The 25,573-nt window shown below is 48.5% G+C and overlaps 3 protein-coding genes across 6 annotated transcripts; 1 reads left to right on the top strand and 2 right to left on the bottom strand.

Moving 5' to 3' along the window:
* Positions 1–259: 259 nt before the first annotated feature.
* On the bottom strand, positions 260–3,991 carry CKLF (chemokine like factor). The gene is made up of 4 exons (XM_063167605.1): positions 3,830–3,991; positions 3,588–3,746; positions 2,234–2,329; positions 260–653 (listed from the first exon to the last, which is right to left on the bottom strand). Exons 1-4 carry the CDS (start codon positions 3,989–3,991, stop codon positions 549–551), a joined length of 522 nt encoding a protein of 173 aa, XP_063023675.1. The 3' UTR covers positions 260–548.
* TK2 (thymidine kinase 2) lies at positions 3,709–15,156 on the top strand. Of its 4 annotated transcripts, none has more exons than XM_063167601.1 (10): positions 3,709–3,769; positions 4,908–4,945; positions 5,676–5,750; positions 7,083–7,136; positions 9,009–9,098; positions 10,353–10,426; positions 12,621–12,709; positions 13,002–13,081; positions 14,241–14,321; positions 14,715–15,156. In XM_063167601.1, the coding sequence occupies exons 1-10, from the start codon at positions 3,724–3,726 to the stop codon at positions 14,817–14,819; spliced, it is 732 nt and encodes a 243-aa protein (XP_063023671.1). In that variant the 5' UTR covers positions 3,709–3,723; the 3' UTR covers positions 14,820–15,156. The 4 variants fall into 4 exon arrangements, with proteins under 4 accessions (XP_063023671.1, XP_063023674.1, XP_063023670.1 ...); XM_063167604.1 differs by lacking the exon at positions 3,709–3,769 and adding an exon at positions 4,069–4,084; XM_063167600.1 differs by lacking the exon at positions 3,709–3,769 and adding an exon at positions 4,120–4,216.
* A 1,345-nt stretch (positions 15,157–16,501) lies between these two features.
* On the bottom strand, positions 16,502–23,638 carry LOC134424489 (spermatogenesis-associated protein 2-like protein). The gene is made up of 2 exons (XM_063168305.1): positions 23,315–23,638; positions 16,502–21,065 (listed from the first exon to the last, which is right to left on the bottom strand). The coding sequence occupies exons 1-2, from the start codon at positions 23,636–23,638 to the stop codon at positions 19,665–19,667; spliced, it is 1,725 nt and encodes a 574-aa protein (XP_063024375.1). The 3' UTR covers positions 16,502–19,664.
* Positions 23,639–25,573: the final 1,935 nt, after the last annotated feature.

The following is a 25,573-nucleotide window of genomic DNA, read 5'->3' as shown; positions in this document are numbered from 1 at the left end:
GAGCCGGGCGGGCTCGGGTCCCGCCACCCCGAACGCACGGCACCGCTGGAGATCACAGCCCAAACCCCGCTCAGGGCTGAAATCTCGGGATACAAATGCCTCGGCGAACGCTTTAACATGAAATCTGCATGGCAGAAGAAAATCTTTCCAAAGAATGGTTACTGGGTCATTACATTTTTACTTTACTTTAAAAGGTACATTTACTCTAATGTACTTTTTTACACTTAGTAAATAAATAAGATTAAATAATGCACTTAAGCCCGTTTGTATTTTCTTTTTATTAGAGAAAGAAGACAACCATAAAAACAATTTTCATACAGGTAAAAACATAATTAAGTTTAGAAAAACACGACAATTTTCTCCAAAGCTTTAACTGGTGAAATTGCAATGCTGAAACTGCATTTGGAAAAGTACAAAACCTTATGAATGATATTTGCAGAAACATCAGTGCACAGGAAATTCAAAAGTGAGCACATGAAAACACAAACTCTTTTAAAGAGAGTGGGAAAACAGAATGGAGAACTCATTCTTTCACTAACATGTGATTCTTATTTGGGAGGAGCACTCCTTCCTCTTCCTCTATCAAGTCTAATCTTCTTGCAAAGAAGAACCGCGTCGACAATGCAGAGAACAAGCAATATAAGACCCAAAACCTATAAGAATTACCATAAAATTAGTTCCCCCACTCAATCTCGAACTTTTACTGTAGTGACTCATCAGTAAACATATACTTGTTTCTGGCCTTGAAAACGTGTGTGATTTGAGATACTGATAAATTAAATAACACCCACATTTACATCCCATCAGGCTTTCAAAGAGCTGTCTGCAGCCTGCTCTGTTTGATGTTTGTGTCAGGCCTTGGAGGTAGTGTGGTGCTCTCCCTCAAAGCTAAGCTAATGCTGCACTATGCCAGACAATACTTTCATCCTAAATGAAAGCCCTTCTGTCTCCTTAAGGGCTGCTTAATTAATGGGACTGGCCCTGAGAAAAGTCAAGGGAAAGTCAGTATTCCTAGAAACAAGCCCAGCAGAAAAATGTTCTTCTCCTCTGAAGCTTTGAATGGGAAACATATTCCAAATTGAAGAAAATGTACTAAATTATTTACAAAATAAACCACCACAGGAAGGTAACCGGAAAAATGTGTTAGCAGAAAAGCCACTGAGATAACTCACTCAGCTCCTGCCCTCCAGCCCCATCCCACGTGCACGCTGGGGTTATTAATGCAAGCACTGCATTACCTGATCAGGGGAGTTATTTTCAGGAGAGCTCTTGGGAGGGCACAGCTCCAGGCACTCTGTGCCTCAGGAGAACAGGCTGGGCGTGATTCTGTCCCTCCCAGCACTGAAGATGTCACAGGTTCTACCCAAACCTGTGTTCCCAGCCACCTGCTCAGTCTCCTGCTCCCACCTTTCATTTCTGTGGACTTCACAAGTGAGAATATAAATTCTACTCCAGCACAGTCACTCTATCAGAAAGTCTCCTTTTTGCTTAGGATGCCACTGCCAGTGAAACCATCAGCTTTCCCCCTCACCACCTCCTAAGCTGAGTTTGAAAGAACTCTGTGGCAGCTTTTAGGTTTCTTTTGGTTGCTTGTCACATTTCAGCTTATCTTGTACTTCTGGAGACTTTCAAAACTGAAGGGCTTTCTTTCTCTCCTTATTGTTTACTAAGGTTAATTACATTAATTGACATTTGAATTAAAAATACCAGTTACTCAAACTATTAAACTGATTTCATCTTAAGAACACAAAATTCTTACAATCATAATATGAACAAAACCCATTTTTAACTGACATAATCCCTCAGTTTGTGTCAGAAAAAACAACATACATGCCAGGAGGGAGGTACCAGTGTGTCTGTTAAAAAAGTTTAAACTCTTTTTAGGACAGTTGGCATTTTTTCTCAAGTAGTAACCCAACTGGGTAGTCCTAAAAGAGCTAGGGATTCTGCCACCCAGGATTTCAAGCTATGGTAGCAAATGTAGGTTACTTAAAAACTCTAGAAGTTTCAGTACTTCTCTGCAGTAATTCTTAAGTCTTGTAACATCTTTAGATTAATAGTGATGTGAGGATTATTTTCTTTTAATGAGACACACTGGATGTAACTTGTTTGCTACTGCTGAGTGTTCTTCCAAGACAATTGTTTGCATGGTCCTACCACAATGTAAGTGTACTAAGAGGTTCAAATCACTGCACTCTAAGAACTGAAATTCATTAACAATGCTCCTACTTACTCCTCCAGCCAATGTCCCCTTGTTGGTCTTGATTATTATTGCAAACAAGGCCACAACGAGGAGGAACAACGCTGCAATCACCGAGTTGAAAATATCCTGAAACAGCCAGTGGAAGCAAAATATTTATTCTGAAATACAGGCCTGAAGGAGAGTGTGGAGAGCTCGCAGCACAGAAGGGATGGTTGAAAGCAGCTGGACTGCCATGAAGACAGAGTTACAGCAATATCTGTGTGAGAGGACACTGACACCCAGTGGTTTGATCACAAAAAGAGTGTTTGGAGTAGAAGTTCCTTGTTTTACCTTTCTTCTGTTGTTTTTGCATCAAATTTTTGCAACTAGGCTACATCTGAGAGACTGAAGCAGCAAATACACGTACAAAAGGGAGGTAAGAGGAGACCTTGTTAGCATTTGAGTGAAAGTGTGTGACTAATTTGTGATGTGAAGGTGTGACAGCACGAAGCAAACAGTGCCTGTGCCAGGAGGGGCTGTTATCGGATCCAGCAGTGTCCAGAATGGATGGAACAGAACACTCTGTTAGGAGAACCTGCTTCAGCCTCCACAGCACACTGGGGCTTGCCTTACCTGGACAGAAACAATCACTGAGCTGCCGAGCACGTCCCTTGGGACAGGTGATCCCTCCAGGTCACAGCCCTGCTGGTGCTCACAGCCATTGGCCACAACAGCCAGGGGACAGCAGGACCCACAGCCAGGGGACACTGGGGACAGCCATGCCCACAGCCAGGGGACACTGGGGACAGCCATGCCCACAGCCAGGGGACATTGGGGACAGCCATAGCCAGAGCCAGGGGACACTGGGGACAGCCATAGCCACAGCCAGGGGACAGCAGGACCCACAGCCAGGGGACTCTGGGGACAGCTATAGCCACAGCCAAGGGACATTGGGGACAGCCACAGCCACAGCCAAGGGACATTGGAGACAACAGGACCCACAGCCAGGGGACTCTGGGGACAGTGGGGGACAGTAGAACCCACAGCTATGGGACATTGGTACCCACAGCCAGGGGACAGCCATACCCACAGCCAGGGGACACTGGGGACAGCCATACCCACAGCCAGGGGACAGTAGAACCCACAGCCATGAGACATCGGTACTCACGGCCAGGGGACATCGGTACCCAGCGTCCATCAATACTCACGGCCGGGCACACGGGTACTCACACCCCACGGCCATCAGTACTCACACCCCACAGGTACTCACACCCCACAGGTACTCACAGCCATCAGTACTCACACCCCACAGGTACTCACACCCCACAGGTACTCACAGCCCACGGGTACTCACAGCCCACGGGTACTCACAGCCCACGGGTACTCACAGCCCACGGGTACTCACAGCCAGCGGCCAGAGGAGGAAGCGCATCCGCGCGTCGACCCTGAGCAGGTAGAGCAGCAGGAACAGCAGGGTGATCACCATCTCCATGCCGGCCAGCGCCGTGTAGGCCCCGTGCGCGCCCGAGACCGCGAAGCAGATGAAGGCGGCCAGCGCCACCAGCTGCGGGACAGGAGGGGACGGAGGTCAGCGCCGGCCCGTGTCTCGGGCCTTGCCCGCCGGCGCCGGGCCGCCCCTGGCCGTACCGTGCGGGAGATCTTCAGCGCGCCCCGCGGCGTGCGGGGAAAGGCCCGGTCCACCAGCGTCCGCCCTGTGGCGGGCGGGCGGCGCGCCGCGGCACCGGGACTCCGGGACGGCGGCAGCCGGGGAGATCCCGGCGCCGATCCCGCAGGTGATGCCGGGGCCATCGCCGGCGCTGGAGCGGCCCCGCCTCAGAGCGCCGGGGCGGAGGAAGTGATGGCTCGGCGGCGGAAGGGCCGGGGCGGGCCGGAGCTAGGCCGGTGCGGCGCGGGCCGGGCGGCAGCGGGGATGGGCAATGTGGCGGCGGGGCGCGGCCTGGGCGTGGGGCCGGCGGGGCGCGGGCACTGCCGTCCCCGGCCCCTCGGCGGGCGGGCCCCGCGCCGCTGCCCACCGTAAGTGCGGGGCGGAACCGCAGCACGGGCTGGGCCGGGCGGCCGCCCCTGGGCCCGGCTGCGGCTCCGTGCGAGCCCTCGGGATGCGCTGGAGCCGCTCCGGGGGAGCGGGGTCAGAGCCGGGAGCGGGGTCAGACCCGGGAGCGGCTCCGGGGGAGCGGGAACAGGAGCGGGGTCAGAGCCGGGAGCGGCTCCGGGGTAGCGGGAAAGGGGTCGGACTGGAGCGCCCAGCCCGTCCCTGCCCTCCTGCCGTGCTTGCCTGGGTGAAGGGTCTGTAAGCTCAGCTGGGCTGGGACAGGTTTTTACCGCTGTTTTGAGGTGTAAGGTGCTTGTTTGGGAGCTGCTCTGTAATCCTGTGAGGCCAGTGGGTGCTGCTCCAGCTGGTTTTTCCAAGACTTTTTATTCCAGCTTATTTTTCCCCTGTGCGGACCCACTGAGGAGCAGCAGATGCAGCCAAACCCTGGTGAGAGTGTGAGCACTCCCCATCGGACTCTTGGGAGTGTCAGGGACAGTGCAGAACTTTAGCTAAATCTGTGTCAGTCGGTGCCACAATGTCTCTGTTACATGACCCAATAATTAGTTACCTAAAACTGGGCTGGAGTCTCATATTAAGAGACTCAGTATAACTAAGTTATGGAAATTGCTTTGATTTAACTGTTGTTAAATAAACTGTTGTTTATTTCCATTCTAGATAAGCATCTGATAAAAAAAGATCCTAGGAAGAGAATTGTAAGTATTTGCATTTTATTCAGAAAACAAAGTGAAAAGTGCAGCCTCTTTCAGTGTAATTCCATTGTAATTTGAGTGTGTGTGTAAAGGCAGCCGTAGGCCATAGCTGTGTCACTGTGTGGTGATGTGTCTGTCACTGGCTCATACTCTGTGCAAAGCTATGCTGGTCTAGTTCTGAAAATTGTAGTGAAATTATGGGAGATCTGTGCAAAAACTGTGAGGGCTTGTGTCAGGACAGGTGGCAGTGTGGGTTCACTCCTGCATGTGCAGCCTTGCCATTGCTTATATAACCCCCTGGGCTATAAATTATTTTAAGACAGTTGAAAAAAAATTCTCTGAGTTTATTTTAGCTGTTTAGGTCTCTGAAAATAAAAACGTGATCCCTGTTAAGGTTTAAGCTGTCTATATAATGGATGCTGAGGTTATTACAACAGCTGGCACTTATTTGAGTTGGGAGTCAGGCTCTGAGGTGGGTTATGGCAGAGTGGGAGCAGCAGGTCTGGAATCTCTGGGGTCCTGGGAAGGGAAGAAAGCTGGGAGCAGGACAGGGCTGGCTGTGGGCGATGCAGGGAGGGAAAAAGTGATGTTCTGGGGGAGTCACAGCATCCAGAGGGATCCCATGGAGCAATCTGTTCCCAGCATGGCGTGCTGGAATGGAAGGGGGCATTTCTGACGCACTGTCGCTGCTCTGCCACAGCGTGGGGCTCAGAGTCTCTCTGCTTCTCACCAGATCTGTATCGAGGGCAACATTGCCAGTGGAAAAACAACATGCCTGGATTATTTTGCACAGACTACCAGCATTGAGGTACTGGATGCACATTTCTTTGTCCCTATTCCCTCACTGAGCTTGTCTTGGATCCAGTGTGTCCTTGTGTGTGAGGAGGGAGCAGCAGGGGCTGGGCCAGGGGCTTGCTGGGGCACCACCCCAACTTTTGACACTCAAATTGCAGCAGAGAAATGTAGATCACATGTGGTATGTACTGGATGCCAAAATACCAGAAAAAAACTGTGAATCAGTGTTTGTGCCTTTATAAAGTGACAGCAACCCACAGAGCATGGGCATGTTTGGACTTGCCTGTTTGCCCTTTCATGTCACTGAAATCTTAGATGGGTCTGGTGAAAGCAAAGTAAAGAATTATTATGTGAAAATACCTTGTAACAGAGATCCCAGTGAATAGATGGCTTTTTTTAATAAAAGGAAAATCTGTTAGCGCTGTTTCAGGAGATTTCTTAGACTGACCTGGTATTTGATTTCATGTTGCTTAGAACCAGGTTAGGGGAAGGGCAGGCTTGTTGCATTTTAAACAAAACCAAGGTCAAACCTTAGTGAACAATTGTTCTTGTACAACAGATACTAATGCTTTCCCCAACAGACCTGGCAACACATTTGGCAATAAGTTTGAGTCCTCATAGAAATGCTGCGTTGCCAGATGTTATTTGGTAATTTAACAGGAATTGTCCTTATGAAGTAATTAACTATTAATCCAAAGGATAACAGACTTTAATTTGCATACAGTGCAGCATTTTAAAGTAGCTACTTAAGCTCCTAGGCTGATGTAATTCTCTTCGGTCTGTCTCTACAGTATTATTGTAGATTTAGACCCTGTTTGAACCAGGCAGGTCTCTTGTGATTTTACCTATTCAGGGTAGAAGATTTTCTGATTCATTTTGTAAAAGATTTGAATACATTTTGTTTGTTGGAACACAAAAATAAAATGAAAACGAATGTGGCAGCAGTCTGATCCTCTTCCTTTGCTGACAAGTGTTACTTTCTGAGAAGTTAATTTGTGAGGGGATGGACTTGCCATTGAAATGCTAAGCACTCTGCTAAGCTGCTCTTTCCTTTATGTGGTGCTGATTTTGACTAAAAAAAAATTTCTCTCCAGGCTTAGGAGGTGTTTAAAAATGCTGAGAAGACGTTGGGTATTGACATGTCTCTATTTTTAGCAGTGTTCATTGTTACCTTTTGTGTTACACAATTCAGTGCTGGTTTTTTGTCATGAGCTTTCCAATACAAGTCCTGAATGCTCTGATTTACTGCACAAGTATTCCTGAAGAGTAGTTGGTCACTTGTAGGGCCACATTAAGTATTTTGAATCTAAGATGTATTTAACATGGAGTAATTCTTTTAAACCAGGTTTTGAAGGAGCCCTTGACCAAGTGGAGGAATGTTCGAGGTCATAATATCCTGGTAAGTGGCAGAAATGATTCCTGCATACAGTGGCTGCTCTTTTAGCAAGACTTGTGTGATGGCTTTTTATCAGCCAGCAAAACTGCTACAAAAGGTGTGATCCAAATCTCACACAGCAAAAACTAAAGCTCCACAAAGCAAAAGAGCTTCTGCTGTGGTTGAGACATGCATGCAATAGAAACTCTGCATATAAAATGTGATTTTGGCAAGGACTGGGTGTCCAGTGGGGTGAGTTAAAGCAGTTCCCAGGAAGGTCAGCCCTGAGTGTGGCAGTTGTTTCTAAATGTGCTTTTCTGTTGTGCCTGTTTCAAAGAAGGGAAGGAGGTGAGGTGAGGGGTGGATCTGTCAGTTAATGTTGTTTGACTGGAGATCTGTGAGCAGTTCTGGAGCCCCCAACACAAGGAGGACATGGAACTGCTGGGCAGAGTCCAGAGGAGGCCATGGAGGGGCTGAGGGGGCTGGAGCAGCTCCCCTGTGGAGCCAGGCTGGGAGAGCTGGGGCTGCTCAGCCTGGACAGGAGAAGGTTGTGTGGAGAGCTCACAGCTCCCTCCAGGCTCTGAGGGGAGCCCAGAGAGGGACAGTTCCTCAGGAACTGCAGGGACAGGAGCCAGGGAATGGCTGCCAGTGCCAGAGGGCAGGGCTGGATGGGATCTTGGCAATGAGGAATTGTTCCCTGGCAGGGTGGGCAGGCCCTGGCACAGGGTGCCCAGAGCAGCTGGGGCTGCCCCTGGATCCCTGGCAGTGCCCAAGGCCAGGCTGGGCACTGGGGCTGGAGCAGCCTGGGACAGTGGGAGGTGTCCCTGCCATGGCAGGGTGGCAATGGGTGAGATTTAAGGTTCATTCCAACTCAACCCTGCATGAATCTGTGATCCTGTGGCTGCTGCAGGTAAGGAAAGTTCAGCCCCGTGAGGAGTTGAGGGCTTCCATTGTCCTTAGGGTGGCTGAGGCTTCTTGGAGCTGCTCCCCCCGGCTGTCCCTGGCTCCCAGCTGCACACTGGCCTTGCTGGGCTGGTCCCTGCTGTGAGCCCTGTGCTGGCCCCTCTGCAGGAACCCCAGGGTGGCTGAGGCAGGGTCTGTGCTCTGCAGTCTGCACTGTGGACACAGCCCAAGTTAAATACCATCAGTGTTAGCACAGGCCCTCTGGAACAGTACATTGTCCCTCCTAGGAGTTGCTGATGCCTTTCTGATTGTTAGTAAAGGGCTGGGGCATGTGTTGCATGACAGCACAGCAGCCTTGGAGCAGTGGGAAAGTCTGATCTTGGCAGGGAGCAAAGCAGAAGGTGAGAGCTGTGGGCTGAAGCTTTGCTGCTGTATTAAAACTTGTCACCTCAGCCAAAAGACACTGAATGATGTTTTATTTTGAGTGAGATCCTTTTCTCTGCTGTGCAGGATAGATGGTTGCTTTAAGTTCTATGTGAGTGTGGAATTGCAGCAATCAGAAAGTGGAACAGCTGCCTGAGAGCTGCTGTGAGGATGTGTCCTGTGTTGAAGGACACCTTTGCTGAGGCCCAGACCATATTTAGAGCCTTGTATGATGTCTGGGTGCACTGAGGGTCTGTCAGGGCACAAAAATGGTGTAGTAGGTGGGTTTTTCCATTAGTTGGTTCTGACTGTTCTATGTGCAGAGTAACTAATTCCTGCTGAGATCAGCCAGCCTCCCACTCAGTGTCTGTGGGGACAGGGCTGTAATTCTGCATCTCCATTGTGGAGAGCAAATTATCACTTCATTTTGGTCAAACCTGATGTCAGCTGTTTTAGCACTTTTCTTAGAGCCATGCTGTTGTAGGGAAAAGTTTCCTAAATACCCAACTTCCTGTTGTGCTGTTTGTCCTAACAAATGTCCATCTGTCCTGCTTCCCTCTCTGACCCCAGGGCTTAATGTACCAGGATGCATCAAGGTGGGGGATAACTCTGCAGACCTATGTCCAGCTGACCATGCTGGAGCAGCACACCAGGCCCATGGTAAGGAAACTTCTTTTCATTTTATGAGTAATTAGATGTGGTTATGAGTGCTAAATCCCTTTAACATTGTATTCAAGAGCTGGGATGCTGTGTGCATCCATTCTTTGTTCCTGCAGCGAGCAGGAATTTCTGAGGTGCACATTGATATGCTCTGGGGCAAAACCTCTGCCTGCTCACAGCTTCCCCAAAGTGGTGCTGCTCTTTGGGCACACCCTCCAGGGCTAGGCTTGCACTAATCTCTTCCTCATTTCATGTCAGTGACTTGTCTGGAATTTCATTATCTCAAATCTTTGGCAAACACCAAGTGATCTCTTGTTAGAATTCATAGTACTGCTTCCTGCTGTCTAGTACAAATTTAGCCATTGCTTCTTCTGTTTATGCAAAATACTTCCACTACCATTTTCTATTCCTTTTTCAGGTGGTTGACATTCTTTCTTTCGTGTAATTTTTTTTTATATTAAATTTCACGTCCTACCTTTTTATCAAGATTTCTTCATTCTTTTTTCCTTCAAACACTTTTTGTTACATTCTATGCTATCTTGATGACAACACCTGGTCTTAGATGCCATGCTTCTATTTTACTGATTGTTCTTATGTTCTGTTTTCTGAGTTTGTGTCAGGGCAGACTGTTGGCAGTGCCACATATGAAAGTGGCACATATAATCAGTAGGTTTTTGCAAGAGGTGTTTTTCCAAGACAATAGAAATCCTGTTCTCTTGGAGAAGTTGTTCATTCAAGAATCCCTGAGGATTTCCCTCAGAGCTTTTTTTGTCATTTGAGCCTTGCTGGAGCTGTTTTTGCTTTGTTAATGTGCAGAAACCTGGGTGAGAAGCTGCCCTGCCAGGCCCAGGAGTGTCAGATTCTCCCTGCTCCAACATGAAGTTGGGCCCTGTCAGCTGCAGTCACTTCTTTTAAAAGTCCTGTTTCCTTTCTTGAATGTGTCTGGTGTCAGCTGTGTGCTGTGACCAGCAGTGCCTGGGATGGAGCAGTAGTTCCCATTGTCCTGCAGACCCCAAATGGATTGCTGCTTTTTTTACCCTGAGTTACCTTCCACTGCTCAGCTGAATGCTGAGCACTTGGCTTTGAACTGAATAACAAATCAGAGTAAGATCAGGAGTCCTTGTTTGCTTTGTGGTTCCCACCCTCCTGGTAAGTTTGTTTCTCACAAGATCTGAAAATTGTATTTCATATGTGCCCCAGGAGTGTGAAAAGAAACAAGCATGAACATGTACAGAGTCAGGTTCTGTGTTGCAGATTTCCCCCATAAGGATGATGGAGAGGTCCATTCACAGTGCAAAACACGTTTTTGTGGAAAACCTCTATCGAAGGTATGGCATGTGGTTTTCTGCTTTACTTTCTTGGCTTCGTTATTTTAAATAGACACCTAATCAAATGATAATTCCTTTGGTAGTGTGCATTTAAGGGGCCTGTGAAATGTGCCAGTTCTGTGTGTTTGGGATGGGCTGTGCTGCTGCCCACTCCCTGCAGGGCTCTGGGAAACATTTTCCAGCAGTGCTCCTGAGCATTTAGCACTCATCTATTGAAGTTACTGGCTCTCCAGCTGAATACCCAAATCTTGCTTGAATCAAACACGTGCTGGGCAGGTAAAAAACCACAAAGATAGAAAGAATAAGAGTGTGGGAAGTAGAGAACTGGGCAGTGTTAGCCAGCCTGGCATCCAGGCGTCTCAAGTCCTGGGCTCTTGCTCAGAATCAGGATTGACAGGATCAAAATAGACTGCAAATCTTGGTAGGCTCTGAGTAAAGGAAGAACAATTCTAACAGTTACACCTAACTGCCCTAGGTGGAACTCACCTGTCCCAAACAAAGTGAAATAGTGCAGGAATCGGGGTTTTGTTTGTTTGTTTTGAGTGCTGAATTTCTGACGAGGAGTGTACGTGACAGATGGGGTTTAGTGGGTTTTTCAGTGGCCTTGAGGGCCTGGAACAGTAACAAACCCCAGTTTGTGCCACAAGGTGTCGTCCATGCTGCACGAGCACCTCTCTGCCATGGGAAAACCTTTGGAAGTTATTCATCCCAGTCCACACACAGTGCAGGCAGCCTGGAATATCCTAATTTTTACTTGCTGTTCTTTTTTCATTGTAGACAAAGTGCTTGTTTTCCTAAAGACTTACTTGCTCTGAGGCTAAATCTGTTTGTGGCAATGCTGTGAGTCAATAATAACAATTTTAAGGCCATTTAAGATGTTTTGCCCTTTTTAGATGTTGAAAAAAGGCATTTGCTTTGTTTTGTTACAGCAAGCTAGAAGGGAGCTGATAGAACCAACAGCAAGCCAAAAGAAAATAATGTGTAAAAGGGTTCTAAATAAAAGAAGGAATTTTGTGGCTTTTATATACCCTGTGTCTGTGTGGATCTTGAGCCAGAGTCCTCCCAGGGAAAGCAGAGATGTGCTGTCTGTAGGGCAGGTCAGTGCAGGATTGCCTTGGATGTATTTGTATTTTTGAGTAGGAACAGTGGAGCTTTTTCTTGTTTCCAGCTCCTTTCACCTTCCTATTTCCTCCCTCTATCATGGAGAAAAGCAGCACAATAAGGCTTTGGCTGATGTGGATCCCTGCTGCCCAGAATTGCTGTGATTATCAAGAAGAGCAGCAGAGAGCAGTGCTACCCCATTTCTGGCTGGCAAATCAAGATGGGACATGGCACAAACAGGGATTTTGCTTTTTTTCCAGGGAAATATCTGTGTTACTTGTGCTCACTTTTGCAAGTGATCAAAGCAAGTTGCCAGGGGACTGGTTTAGAAATCTGTGGGATATTTTTTTTCAGTCCTATTTAAAATGGCCAAACTGGTCTGAATCATTCAGCTGGAGAGCACAGGAGCCTCCCAACCCCATCTTCTTAACATTTTTTTTCTATTGCAGAAGTGTTTAGGAAAGAGTATGGAGTATGTGTTATTGTCACCAGTTTTGCAGAGTGGATACTGTAAAATTAGTAATATTTGACACTCAGGAATGTGGTAATAAGTGAAAATTGATACACTAGTAAAAACACAGTATGTGATTCTTAACATGTCCTCAGTAACTCCCTTTTACTTGAGTTGTCTGATACTTTACTCTTGTTGCTGGGATAACTTTGGGACATTTGTCTCCAACATTCTGTGCTGAGTTCAGAGTTAAGCATATTGAGTATTTCACTACTCTTTCCACAAATATTTCTTACAGTGGGAGTGAATTTATTGACACATGGACATTATATTTCTGCTGCCTTTTGCTGTGGCTTCTGTAAGGAATTGTTGGTGCTGCTCAGTAAATCCAGCCCTTCTGGTGGCATGCCCTGGGACAGATTTGATACAGAGAACTGAGCAATAAATACCATTGAGTACTTTAAAAAAAGGAAAAGATTTGGCCTTTCTGTTTTATAAACAATGGTTTATGTGGCCTTCAATTTGCATGGGCTTCTTGTCACAAATGTTGGAGTCAGTGGGGAGGGATGGTGGTCAGGTGAGCAAAATGGGAGTTTTGATCTCTGCATGCTGCTCAGATGTGCTCCTCTTGTGTTTGTTCAGTGGAAAAATGCCAGAGGTGGATTATGCTGTCCTGAGTGAATGGTTTGACTGGATCCAGAACAACACTGATGTTTCAGTTGATTTGATAGGTAACATCTTGATGGGTCTGGAGGGCTGTGTTTGTGGGTGGGTTTTCTTTCTGGGAGAAGAAAATAATTCTTGTTTCTTGGGTCATGAATAATCACATTATTCAGTATAAAAGTGACCACGATCAGGCAGCTTGGGTTAGTGGGTGGTTCATGGGTTGGGTGGTGCCAAAGGGGAGGTCCAGTGGTGGTACCCAAGCCAGGATCCTTCCCTTCTGTAGTTTGTGAAGTGAGTTTCTTATTTGCTTTTAAAGCTGATCCTTGAACATAGCTATTCACATTTTTGTTCCTGCAGTTTATTTGCAGACATCTCCTGAAGTTTGCTATGAGAGGCTAAAGACAAGATGCAGGGAAGAGGAAAAAGTCATTCCTCTGGTAAGGAGTTCCTCTGATACATGTGCTTACAAGGAGCTTTGAAAACAGAACAATTCCAATCTAAATACTAAAATTATATCCTGAGTATATTGCCAGAATGTGGTGCAGCTGTTTCCACTGCAAACTAAACCCTGAATACTGAATTTAGATTTATTTTTAAGACCTGATCTGTCATGCATGCTGACTCTCCCAGGTGTTCTGCTGTAGCTGACTTGAGGTGCAGCATTAATCAACTGGTAATCTTCTCTGGGATGTAAAAGTCAATTATCTTTGTACCATGAAATGGCACAGAAGCACCCAGGTGTGGCCTTGCAGGTGCTGAGGTTTCTGTGGGCACTTTGTCTGCTCCCTCCAGGATGTTTGTGCATGAAAAGTGTCCCTGCAGTGGCTGCAAGGAAGCAGCTCCTTGAAATCTGTGAGCTTGGGAATCTGCTTTAGAGCAAGCTGTGCTGGTGGAGCAGTGATTTCTGTGCCAGTTCTTGTGCCACAAGGCTTCTAAAGGAGCCTGACCAGGCATGAATGCAGCCCTGGCTGGGTGGCTCAGGAGAAGCAATCATCAGTTCAAGATCTGTGCAAAGAGCTAAATCTTGGGCCATGTGAAATGCTGAGAATAAATCCTCCTGTAGTGGATTTGAAGAGCCCTTGTGTTATTTTGCAGCTCTGCTGAAGAAGAGGGGAGCAGTTATGAATGAGGAATGTGAAGTGGTCTCCATGAAGAAAAAAGGCAGTTCATGACAGGCAGGAGAGCTTTTAGAGCAAATTGAGTTATGAGAAAGCGAACTGGGAATTCTAGGGAAATGTACTGACACAGAAAGTGCCTCCCATACATATTCTTTGCAGCCTTGCCCTTTTTGTCCTTACTTTGTTGTAAATTTTTTCTGTAAAATCTTGAAGCACATTTTACCTGTGGGAGAGAATCATGGCTGCTTGATCTTAAAAGGAGCTGAGAGCCCTGTGCTCCTGTAAGCTGTGCCTTTGAGGTCTTCCTGGAGTTAAACTTTGTACTAGAATTAATTTTTCTCAAAAACATTCTGATGCTTTTTAGTTTTTGTTAGTGGAAGATATGTGTTTCAGGCTTTCATATGTATCCCAATGGATAAAGATTGCAATGTGTGTGTCATCCCTGGGCATTTGTATTATTCCAGTGCCTCTTTTCTAGGAATATTTAGAAGCTATTCATGAGCTCTATGAAGAGTGGCTCATTAAACGTGCACTGTTTGAAGTGTCCTGCCCAGTACTTGTGAGTATTATTTTTATTATAACCAATTAGGCATGTGGGGGGTTGTGCTTTCCAAATAATGGGAGCATTGTTTAGTGGTAGAAGTAAATAAATCTGCTTTTCTGATAACCTTTGGAGAAGGACAGCCTCAGACAAATGTGACAGCTGTTGGTGTGTAGCACAAAAGGGGGTCTGCCATCTCTGCAGTGGAGTTGAGGGGCTGTTCACTGGGATTGCTTGCAGGATCAGCTGTGGAGCTTTTCAGGGAATGCCAAATTCCCAGCAGAAAGCAGCTTGGGCAAATCCATGGGGTATCCCAGTTTGGCTGCACTGGTAGTCCTGCTCTGTTCTGCTGAAAAGAAACCAGGTTTTGTGGTGTCAGCTATTGCCAGTGTCCATCCTCTTCTCTCCAAGGTGATTGGAGCTGACCATGACATGCAGAAAATGATAGAGAAGTATGAGGAGAACCGGGACCAAATACTGAACCCAGCTAACTGCACTGTTTATAGAAGCCTGTGACTGTTGTGTCAGAAATCATCTACTCAAGTCTGAGTTGGTATTTTTAATATTTAAATATGATGGATATTGATTTTGCACTATGCTTTGTAGAACGCTGTGGACTACATCTCTGAAATGATCAGGTACCAATCAGGAACAGAATGTGAATCAGTTCCCTTTGTGATTTTAGGTTTTCCATCAGCTTTACTGTGTCAGTTCTGTTCAGCTAAAACATGTCTGTTTTCCTCATTTCCCACTTCACTGCTGCTTCCTAGAAGTAACTTTCCTTCCCCCCCCCTCCAAAGACAACCCTGTTGTTGTAATTTGAAATAAACGGTTTATTACAGTGTTCCTCTGAGGGAGGGCACCTGAGGTTTCTCTTAATGCCCCCCTTGGGGTGAATTGTGGTGAAACAACACCAAAGGGCCAGGGTGTGCATGAGGGAGGTACAGAGCTGTCAGCTGTCAGGGGCCCAGCACATCATCCTGACTGTGAGCACAGGGCATGGACGGGATCACCAACCACGGGATCACCAACCACGGGATCACCAACCACGGGATCACCCCGGGATAACCAACCATGAGCTCACCACGGGCTCACCCCAGGATCACCAACCATGGGATAACCACAGGATCACCAACCATGGGATCACCACAGGCTCACCATGAGATCAGCCCCTGCCAGTCTGGGTTTAGGAGGGGCAGGTTCTGCCTGGCCCACCTCATCTTCCCCAGCCAGGTGTCCCTCCTGGTGGCTGAGGGAGGGGCTGTGGATGCGTCTCCCTGGAGCTCAGCAGAGCCTTTGAGCCCCTCTCCCATGGCATCTCCTGGAGAAGCTGCAGCCCCAGCTGGGCCCAGGGTGGTGGGAATGGGATCCCCTGGGATCCATGCTGGGAGCAGCCCTGTTTAGCCTGTTCTGATGGTCTGGAGGAGGGCACTGAGCTGACCCTGAGCTAACTAAAGGGGTGACAGCCCTTGGGCAGGGATGGGAGGGCTCTGCTAAGGGCCTGGCCAGGCTGGCTGGGTGTCCCATGGACCCTGCACTGCAACTCCAGGGCAGGTCTGGGTGTGGCACTCAGTGCTCCTGGCTGGGTCACAGCACTGGGAACAGGCTGGACACAAAAACCCCCGAGGTATTTTCCAACCTCAGTAATTCTGTGATTTTCTAACAACTGAATAGCAGCAGAGAGGAGGGGTGCAGCTCTTTGGATTTTCTATTCAGGCACAAACACAGCACAAAGTATGGAAGGCAAAGGTAAGAGTAGGTAGTGGAGAGATGTCACAGCAACAAGGCTGGATGGTTGGAATTTTGATGTTGGAATTTTGATGTCCACGGTCAGATCAATGTTCATTCTTGATCCCTTGGGGTGGTACCCACCAAACAAAAGGTTCAGAGGCTTGCAGACATTCCATTTGCATGGGAACAGCTGTGTCCCTCCCCAGGGAAATGATTGCTCCTGCCAGCTCTGGGGGCCATGCAGAGCCCTCGTGGAGCCTCCCTGGCAGCAGCAGGGCACTCTGAGCCTGGGTGCCCCTCTGGCTGTGCCCACTGGTGCCCCTGTGCTGTGTGGGCACCATGGACCTGAGCAGCAATCTGGCTCCAGGAAGGTGCTGCCTCACCCTCTGCTCCTTCATTCCCCTTTCCAGGCACAGCAAGGCATTGACTCCTTCCTGCCCCAGGCTTTACACACTTCACACCACAAGGGGGATGTTCATTATTTTATTACTGGAGGCAGCAAATGAAGTGCATCTAGTCAAAGTAGCTTTGTGAGGCAGATCTTGCCAGTTTGAAATGGTTTTGCTCTAATCCTGCCCACATGAATGCAATTTCATTGAATTCAGGAAGTTCTTTCTGCTCTACAGGACATTACAATATAGCTTAGTTCTGAAGAGAGCTGTGCACTGGTAGTCCCACTGAATTCAGTGCAAAAAAAAATTTTGTAAGTGATTGCAGAATGGCCCTGAGGGTTTTTTTTCAGCTGGCTTTTATAGAGAGCCTATTTTATTTGTGTTCATGAGAATCCCAGCCCTGCTCTGGCTGAGCTGAGGAACAGTGAAAATACAGGGTGCATGGGACTGTTTGTTATTCTTTTCAAATGGTTCTAAAAACATCCTAGAATTAATTGGTTTCTTAACTGGTTTGCATTCTTTGATTTTACTTCTTTTTATAAAGAAAAACAGTTTTTTGGGGGTTTATGCCATGATCAGTTTATTATGACCTGTAAGTACTTGGAGAGTAGAGAAAAGCAGTGGGGGTTTCATCCTTGGCCCTGTCCAAGTGCTGAGTTGCCCTTCACTTGTGCTTCACCCTGTGGGTGCTGCCCTCAGGGGAATCCTCTCCCTGAGCACACACACTGCTCTCACAATGATCTCCTGGGCAGTTTTGGGGAATGATCCCACAAGTACAGAATGTGTTTTCCCCTACTGGTTTGGTTGGTTTAGATGCAACAAGCAAGGCTTTAACAGCACTTTGATCACTTTGTACAGACATTTGTCAGGCACTTTGTGCAGGATAGAAACGTTCAGTTATGTGGCTTTTCAACAATATCTGATGGTGCTGCTCCTGTAGGGCTGTGGTTTGCCTAAAACCCATTGCACTGAAGAACCACACCCAGCCAGGAACTGCAGCTCCTGTCCTGTAATCCCCACATGATCAGCTGCTTCTTTTCTAAATAATAAAAGTTTTAAATGCAACTTAATAAATGCACAGAGAGAGCATTTCCTAGTGAAGTACTAAGCTGGTACTGAAGCTTGTGATCCCAGGAATGCCATTCTACTGCTCTGTTGTAAACCTTTAAAATTCCAGCTTAAAAGTAAGATTTTGTATGCTAAATAATTCTCTTACTTCTTGCAGCTTCATTATAGGGGGATACCAGCTATTCTTGATACCTTCTGTTAAACTTTCAAAACTTTTACTTCTCTGAGAGTCCAAAAGAACAATTTCTTTGGAAATGGTTCTATATGTTTGAAGTTCAGTCACCTGCAGTTTGTTCTTAATTCTAATTTCACTATAGACATACATTTTGCAGAGCACAGAGAATATCACTTTATGGTTTAGTACAGAGAATCTTACACCCAAAGGATGGCACTGTTACTTGTCAGACACAGCCCTGTGAATGCTCTTTGTTCCTAACACTCATTTCTCACACCACACCCAGAGCTGAAGGCTCTGTCCTGTCCCCTGGTGTTGCCTTGAGCAAATTCTGTTTCTCCTACACTGCTGGAGTCAGGGGGTGACAGAATTTCTACCATTAGTTCTTCAAAAAGCAAATCTTTATGTTTTAGTTCCTGAGGTTTTTCTAGTCTAATCCATGTGTGCTCCTCTGATTTTTTTCTGGGATGAAAGTCAATTATAAACAATTAATACAAAAGTAGTTTCAGCTAATATTTTAACTGTACATGAAAGGCATTTTTTAGCATTTAGAACTGAGCTCCATATTAGCCACTGTGAAGAAAATTAACTTTACCCCAGCCCAAGCCAGCACACATTTCAGTGCTACTGAAAAAGCTACCTGAAGCAGTATTGAAGTGTTTTTCTAGGTAACAAGTGCATCATAGAATCCCAGAACTTTTAGGGTTGGAAGGGAGCTCTGGAGGTCACCCAGTCCAAGCCCTGCCCAGGCAGGGTCACCTAGAGCAGGTGACACAGGAACATGTCCAGGTAGGTTTGGAATGTCCCAGAGAGGGAGATTCCACAGCCTCCCTGGGCATCAGCTCCAGGGCTCTGCCCCCTCCAGGAAAACAAATTCTTCCTCATGTTGGGGTGAATTTTTTTGTGGTTTAGCTTATGGCCATTGCTCTTTGTCCTGCTGCTGGGCACCAGGCTCTGACAGCCCTTGCAGGAATTTGTACCAATAGCACTGCAGACTGTGCCCAAGCACAGCAGCAATGTGCTCTCCTGAAGGAGTTCAGAGCTGTGTGACACAGGCTCTCAGTGCTGGGATCCCAGCTTCCAGCTGGTCCAACATCCTGAGCTTTCCACACAGCACTCCCACCTGCAGGACATCCCTGGTCCTGCCTCTGCTGCTCACTGGGATCATCTCTGAGCAGATTTTTTTTTCCTGCCATTAAAATGGTGAAGAATGAGATTTTTTTCCCTCTTCATTTCAGTGAGATGAACCAGCCTGCAGAAAAATTCTGTGCAGAATTAAATGTCAGGAGCAGGGGCGAGGGAAATGGCAGCTGTAGCTGGACCTCTCTCTGCTGGTGGCAGTGAACAGTTCCAGTGCTCAAGGCTTCTCCTGGAAATTCTGGTGGTGGCCACAAAATACTTTGGTAACAAATGGTTATATATTGGTTAGATATAAAATCTGTAACACAGGTCAATGCCTCTACAAAACCAAGTGTTTGTTCACAGAGCTGTTTCCCTCTTTAAAGCTAAAGGAATGTTACCAAACTTTCTAAACCTGTTTTCAGCTGAAGTCAGGAGGAAGATTAGCTCAGACACAGCTTCAAAGGAATGCAAAGTTAAGGAGTACAGTCCAGTAAGGCATTTCTAAACTTCTTCCAGTTTAGCAGAATTTACCTCGTGCTGGAAGAGTATTCCAGGAATAGGTCTGTGAGGGAAAAAAGAGAAGCAGCATGCCCAGCTGGAGAAAGCTGTCTGGCATTAAGAACAGCCAGAAGGAATCTGACTGATGAATTAAATGGATTTAAATGTATAGAAGTTTGCCTACCCTTTAAAAAGGTGACCATTCAGGTTTCCTTGCAAAAGGAACCATCAGGAATTTGTGTAACTCCTGCTATTTGCTATCCCAAGGCAGGGATGTGGTTTGGGTTTTTTCAGAATTGTTGTGGCAGAGCAAATCATGTCCCTGCAATGGGATCCAGGCCACAGGTGAGGGGACAGTCCCAGGGGGTGGCAGCCTCAGGTGTGCTGGCTGAGCGCTGCCTGCTCAGTGCTGTCGATGATGACATAGGGCTCCTGGCCCTCAGTCTCCTGGCAAGTGCTGTGCTCCAGCCTCCCTCCCCTGCCTCCAGCACAGGCCCCTGCAGGCTGCCCCTGGCAGGGCTGCACATCCATGCTCTGGGGGGGGATGTAGGTGAGGCAGGGGGGCTCTCTGACCTGCCTGAAGCACTCAGAAGCCGGGTGTCCCTTAGCAGGATCCAGGAACAGTCTCCTGCTGTCAGAAGCAGCAGTGGCATCCTCTGTGTGCCCAGCAGTGCAGCACAGACCTGAAGGTGGCTCAGGGTGTGATGCTGCTCTCTTGTGCAGGTCAGCATCAGGCAGGTATGTATGTTTTATTTGGGAGCAACTGCATTCTCTAACGTGCCTGTCACTTGTTCCTGCCCCAGGCTGGCCACTTTCCTCTACTGGATACATAAGTTCTTCCTGAGCATCCTTGATCTGCAGTTCTGTGAAGGTTAAAGACAGCTCACAAATGTCCTCTTCCCCGGGCACGCCGCAGTTTCGGGCAAAGTCCTTGTAGGGCAGAGACTTCAGCTCAGAGGGCTCATCACCAGGGGCTGGGTCTATGCAATTTATGGCATCATTAATTTCTGCTTCAATTGATCCTTCTGGGACTCCTGGAGCTTCGAACTCCAAGGTGGCTTTGCTGTCACGGGCGCTGTCAGCAAACATGGCAAAGGCTGGGGGCCCGCTGGCTCCCGGGGACAGAGCCCCCGGTGGCCGTGCCGAGGCACGCTCCTCAGCCAGCCCCCGAGCCCGGGGGGACAGGCTCTCACCGAAGATGGGTGTCTGTGCTATGACAATGTCGCTGTACCTGCTCAGGAAGTCCTCGCTGTCCCAGCCCTTCCCCGGCAGGGTGTCCGTGCTTTGCCTCTGGGGCCGCTGGAGGCTGCTGGGGGATGCAGCAGCTGCTGACTGAGCCCCGTCCCCTGGGATCCTCACACCCCCAGCAGCTCCACGGGATGCAGCACAGGGAACTGAACCCTTCTGCTGGGGGACAAGGCACAGAGGTGTCTCACTGCTCCCTTTATCTCCCAGACTTCCAGTGTCCCCTCTCTGGGGTGTGTGATGCTCCTCATCCTCCTCTCCTCCGTGCTGCCGTGTTTGTGTTCCCTGCTGCAGCCTCTCCTCCAGACTGCCATGTGCTCCTTCATCTGCCATCTCCAGGATGGCCTCACACTCGATTCTTGCCAGGAATATCTCAAATGCAGTCTGCTTGGTTTCCTCATTGTTTCTCTTTTTGACAAGTGAAAACTCTGTTGCTGTAGTTGCAACATAGCCGATTTTCTCCAGGACTGCTTTCACAATGTCCTCTGGGAGCACGGGCTGGATGTAGTAGACAAAATTCCCAGTGAAGGTCTGGAAAGAACACAACATGGAAAAGCTGGTGAACACTGTGGGAAAGGGTGCAGGGAAATGTGAAACAGCTGATTTCCTAAAGATCACAAATACTTCAAGATTTGCTTACAGCTTTCACAAAGCTGTGTTCTGCCAGTCAGAGTTTTGAATTGCAGTGAGTGAGCCTTTTCTAAAAGCCTCTCCAGCATTGTGGCTCTGCTACAGCACATCAGTTCCAGTGAAGTTGTGCCACTTTAAACCTGCTGGGGTCTTGGCTAAGAGTGCCAGTATTCAAAAATAAGGAAATAATAAGGAAATCATTTTAGTCAAAGTAAGGAAACTCAGAAATAAACCTTTTGTGTTCTACTGAACCTAAGCTTTGAAACAAACTGAAATTCATAGAATGAATCACTGAGGTCTTTTCCTAAAGAAACAGACATGATGCACTCACTGTGAATCCCATTTCTGAAATGGGGACAAGTCTGTAACATTTTCTTTTTCCATGGTTCAGACTCCTGCTGTGAACTTTGCTACCCTTGAATTAAACTGCCATTTTTAAAAAGCAGCTTTCTGAAAAGAGACTGTTCCAACAGAAGTATTGTTCAAACACCTCTCTTTGCACAAGCACCAATAAAATGCTGCTGCTGTGCAACAACTCAAAAAACTGTTCAATGTTTGCTTGATTTTAGAGCTACCCCAGGCACGAGGCCTAGACTGTAACATGGAAGTGGTTTTTGGTTTTGTCAGAAACCCTGTGACAGGAGAGACTGTTCTGAGCTGGGCATGACCAACTCCTGGCCACTCAGAACAGAACACAGGTGGGAATGCAAGGCCAGGCTTTCCAGAAGTGGGGAACCTTGTTTTCAGGCTGCTCAGCTTGGGCCAGAGCAAGGCTGAGCCCTGAGCATTGGTGTCACAAGGAGGAGATTCAGGAGAACAAAACTGACCCCCAGAACGGGCACAGCGTAATCCTCAGATAAATCTGATAACAGTGCCCTGCACTCCCCACCTCCCGTTCCTTCTGGAGGGGGGCAGCTGCAGGCACTGCAGGGACATCAGAGCAGCTGAGGGGCAGGACATGGGAAATACTGTTCCATGTAGTTCAGTAGGTTTAATCAAACCTCTACATGCACAAGGTACTGGTTTTTCCCCAACTTGTGCCTTGTGGTAGAATTATTTCAGGCCTGCAGCAGGCTGTCTTACACCTTGGGTTGCCCACAGTGGTCTTCAAAGTTTAATTTTAATGCAGCCTAGGATCCTTGTGTTAGGAAAAGCTGAACCCACCAAGTGTAGACCTGACTATCTGATGCTCTGCCCTATTTTAGGGAGATGAATGAAAAGAACAGGAATTTACAGCTGTTTGAAAATCCACAGGTGATACCTAAGTGCAGGAAGAATCAAAGAAATGGCTTTTTCTCACCAGCACCTGTTGTCAAGGCAAGGGCAGTAAGTTTGCATTTGGGTGTCTGGGGAGTCTGTTTAAAACTGGGATGTGTGAAGATGTCTGTGTCCTCTGGGCAATGAGACGTGCTCAGTGTGCTGGGGAAGCGGGGTAACCGTGAGCACCCAGCTGCAAAAAGCAGCAGCAGCAGCAATTCCTCTTTCCCAGGGGCTGTCCCTGCCCGCTGCAGCCTGAGCTGGGATCAGGGACCAGAGCGGCACTGGCTCACCTGGCCCGGGGCACCGAGCCACGGCACACGGCCACGGCCAGAACACCGCTGCTTGTGGGCACACCTGCTCCCAGCTTACCGTGATGGACGGCACAGCCTTGCGGGACGGCTTTCACCTTCCCTGCTGCCTCACCACAGCGAGGGGCTGCACTGCCGACCCCCGCAGCTGCTCAGCACTCAGGGCCTCAGCGAGGACACGGCCAGTGAAGGCCAATGAACACCCCTGAGCAGCCGTGCACCGTGCTGGGCACCCTGGCCGGGCTGGATGTGCTCCTGACCCCGCTCTCTCCCTGAGCTGGATGTGCTCCTGACCCCGCTCACTCCGAGCTGGATGTGCCCCTGGCCCCGCTCCCTGCCCCGAGCAGGATGTGCCCCTGGCCCTGCTCACCCCGAGCTGGATGTGCCCCATACCCCGCTCCCTACCCCGAGCTGGATGTGCCCCATATCCCGCTCCCTGCCCCGAGCTGGACGTACCCCTGGCCCTGCTTGCTATCCCGAGCTGGATGTGCCCCCGACCCCGCTCCCGCGTCCCGGTGCCGCTGCCAAGCCCCGGCCGGAGAAGCGGCCTCGCAGCCCGGAGGTCGGGCGGCAGTGCGGTACCTTGAGGGAGCGGATCTCCCGGCGCCACGGGCACAGCAGGAGGTTGACGCAGAGCAGCTCCAGCAGCTCCAGCGCCTTGAGCAGGTCGCGCAGGGCGCGGCCGCCCCGCGCCCGCCGGCAGCACTCGGCCACGCCGCGCACGTCCAGGGCCCCGCGGCGCCCCGGGCCCAGCAGCCGCCGCGCCCGGGCCTTGAGCGCGGGGTCGGCGCAGGCCGCGAGCTGTCCCTGCGCCGCGCGGGCCGCCAGGTGCGACACGTACTCCCTCAGCAGCGCCGGCTCCGCCATGGCGCCGGGCCCGCCCCGCGGCCCGCCCCGCGCCGCCATTGGCCGGCACCGCCCGCGTGCCGGGCGGCCATTGGTTCTCCCGCTTGTCAGTCAGGGCGGGGGGGCGGAGCCACGCGAATCGAAAGTGAAAGGCGGGAGGGCGGTGAGGGCTCGGGCGGCGCACGGCGCGGGGCGGGGCTTGCCGCGACAGGGGCGGTGAGGGGAGGGGAATGGCCCGGGATGTCTCTGGGTGTCCCGGGAATGTCCCGAGATGTCGGTGGCTCCCCGGTGCGCAGAGCCAATTCTTACACCGCCGGGCAGTGTTTCTGTACTCTAACCTGGTTTGCACGAAACAGGGAGCTCCTGGTGACCCACCAAAAGCTCCCTGGTCATCAAAAGTTTACATTGCACATTTTAACAGAGGTATAAGCAGTCATTGGTCACAAATTGTGTGATGATTAGCCCTCAGACCCCTCGCTGCTGGTAATGTCTGGCTGCGAGAGGTTTGTGCCTGCCCTGGGCTGAGAACTGCCCTGCACTGGCTGGATCCAGCAGCTGCAACACACACCTGTGATCCAGGTGCTTTTCTAACCTTGATTTTTTGGAATCTGAATTTCCAAGTCACCACCTCTGGCCACCATGATGTTGTGCTCCTGTATGACTTCACAAATTGATAAATATTCTCTCATATGATGATTGTTATTTTATTTCACAGAAGTCTATGGCCATAATTTCACATAGAAATTATTTCTGTAGGGTAAGGAAGGGAATAATTTGTCAGACTGTACCAAAACCACTTAGATCAGTTGGATGTGGTTTCCATTCAGGAAATACATCTTTACTCACCTTGCTGTGCTAAAAAATTATCTGTTTGAATATTTCTGGAGTGATTGGCCTATTTTTCCTATTTTCATATTTTCCCTTGGTGATAAGTTGTCATTTTCAGTGTCCTGACTTCAGTAATTTGACTCTGCCCCTCTTGAGCTTGGACACTGACTCGTCCCCCAGAGCAGGAGGGACCTGACTGCTCCAGTGCTTGTTCCTGTGGCCTCTGACAAAGGTAAAATCCAAATGTAAGAGACTGAAGCACAGAGCTGCTTCCTCAGCAGTTGCTCAGTCGTGGGTGGTACCAGAGACGTAAAATAAAAAGCACAGAAGCCAACCCAAATATGTGTGTGTTCTTTACTAAAAGTTCTGTATAAGATCAGTATACTAAAAATTAAAGCAGAAGAGAGGACTACGGAAGTACAGGGTTGTTATCATGTAGCAAGAAATAGCATGTCCAGTTTTCTCTCTGATTTCACCCAGGTAATAAAGCAAAGGCCTGTGTTAAGCTTGGGTTTTAGCACTGGTATTAAAATCATGCAAGGGTTTAGGATAATATCTGACAGCAGGAGATTAATTTCTCAAGAGCAACATCACTCTGCCAACTTTGCTGAGACTTATCTAAGATCTGCAATATTTTCAAGAAATGAAAGCATGTCCTTACTGCATCATTACAAGGAATTTCAACACCAGCAGTAGTGGCATCCTAAGCTGCTCCAGCAGCTTCAGAGCTGCAAATGTCTCTCTGTAGTGTTTTACAGCTAATTTATTCCGTCTGGGGCTGTCTGTCTGGATTTATGTTATATTTGGATTTATATTCCCCCTCCATGTTTGTTGGATTTCACTCAGTTGAAAAGATTAACAAGAGCAGAAAATGCTAAACCACTCCTGCAAGTGATGGTGGTAAGATATCACAGAAGGAAGCACACTCTGCCTTCAATTCACAGTTTGTTATTTAATTATATATGTTTGTAATGAACCACAAACCCCAGGTATTCAGTGGTAACTCAGAAAAATGCTGCAGTTGGATGTGGATGTTTTGGCTCCCATGTCCGTTGACAGCCAGCTGGGGTTATTTGGATTATTCTGTGATAACAGGATGACAAACAGGAATTTATGGAAGGGCCCACACCACCAGAGGGAGCAGGCAGATGTGTGTGAGAAATGCTG

The sequence above is a fragment of the Melospiza melodia genome, chromosome 13 (genome assembly GCF_035770615.1).
Source record: "Melospiza melodia melodia isolate bMelMel2 chromosome 13, bMelMel2.pri, whole genome shotgun sequence".
Classification (NCBI taxonomy): domain Eukaryota; kingdom Metazoa; phylum Chordata; class Aves; order Passeriformes; family Passerellidae; genus Melospiza; species Melospiza melodia.
The sequence above is the reverse complement of the archived record's forward strand: the minus strand, read 5'-3'. Positions and strand labels throughout refer to the sequence as shown.

Bases quoted from the DNA above. Each gene is read 5' to 3' on its own strand.
- TK2 (XM_063167600.1), top strand. From the start codon at position 4,120: ATGTGGCGGCGGGGCGCGGCCTGGGCGTGGGGCCGGCGGGGCGCGGGC. The intron at 9,099-10,352 runs GTAAGGAAACTT...TCTGTGTTGCAG, and splicing joins AGCAGCACACCAGGCCCATG to ATTTCCCCCATAAGGATGAT. The intron at 12,710-13,001 runs GTAACATCTTGA...TTGTTCCTGCAG, and splicing joins TGTTTCAGTTGATTTGATAG to TTTATTTGCAGACATCTCCT.
- LOC134424489 (XM_063168305.1), bottom strand. From the start codon at position 23,638: ATGGCGGCGCGGGGCGGGCCGCGGGGCGGGCCCGGCGCCATGGCGGAG. The intron at 21,066-23,314 runs GTACCGCACTGC...TGTTCTTTCCAG, and splicing joins GGGAGATCCGCTCCCTCAAG to ACCTTCACTGGGAATTTTGT.
- CKLF (XM_063167605.1), bottom strand. From the start codon at position 3,991: ATGGCCCCGGCATCACCTGCGGGATCGGCGCCGGGATCTCCCCGGCTG. The intron at 2,330-3,587 runs GTGAGTACCCGT...TGGCTGTTTCAG, and splicing joins TCCTCCTCTGGCCGCTGGCT to GATATTTTCAACTCGGTGAT. The intron at 654-2,233 runs GTAAGTAGGAGC...TAATTCTTATAG, and splicing joins AGGGGACATTGGCTGGAGGA to GTTTTGGGTCTTATATTGCT.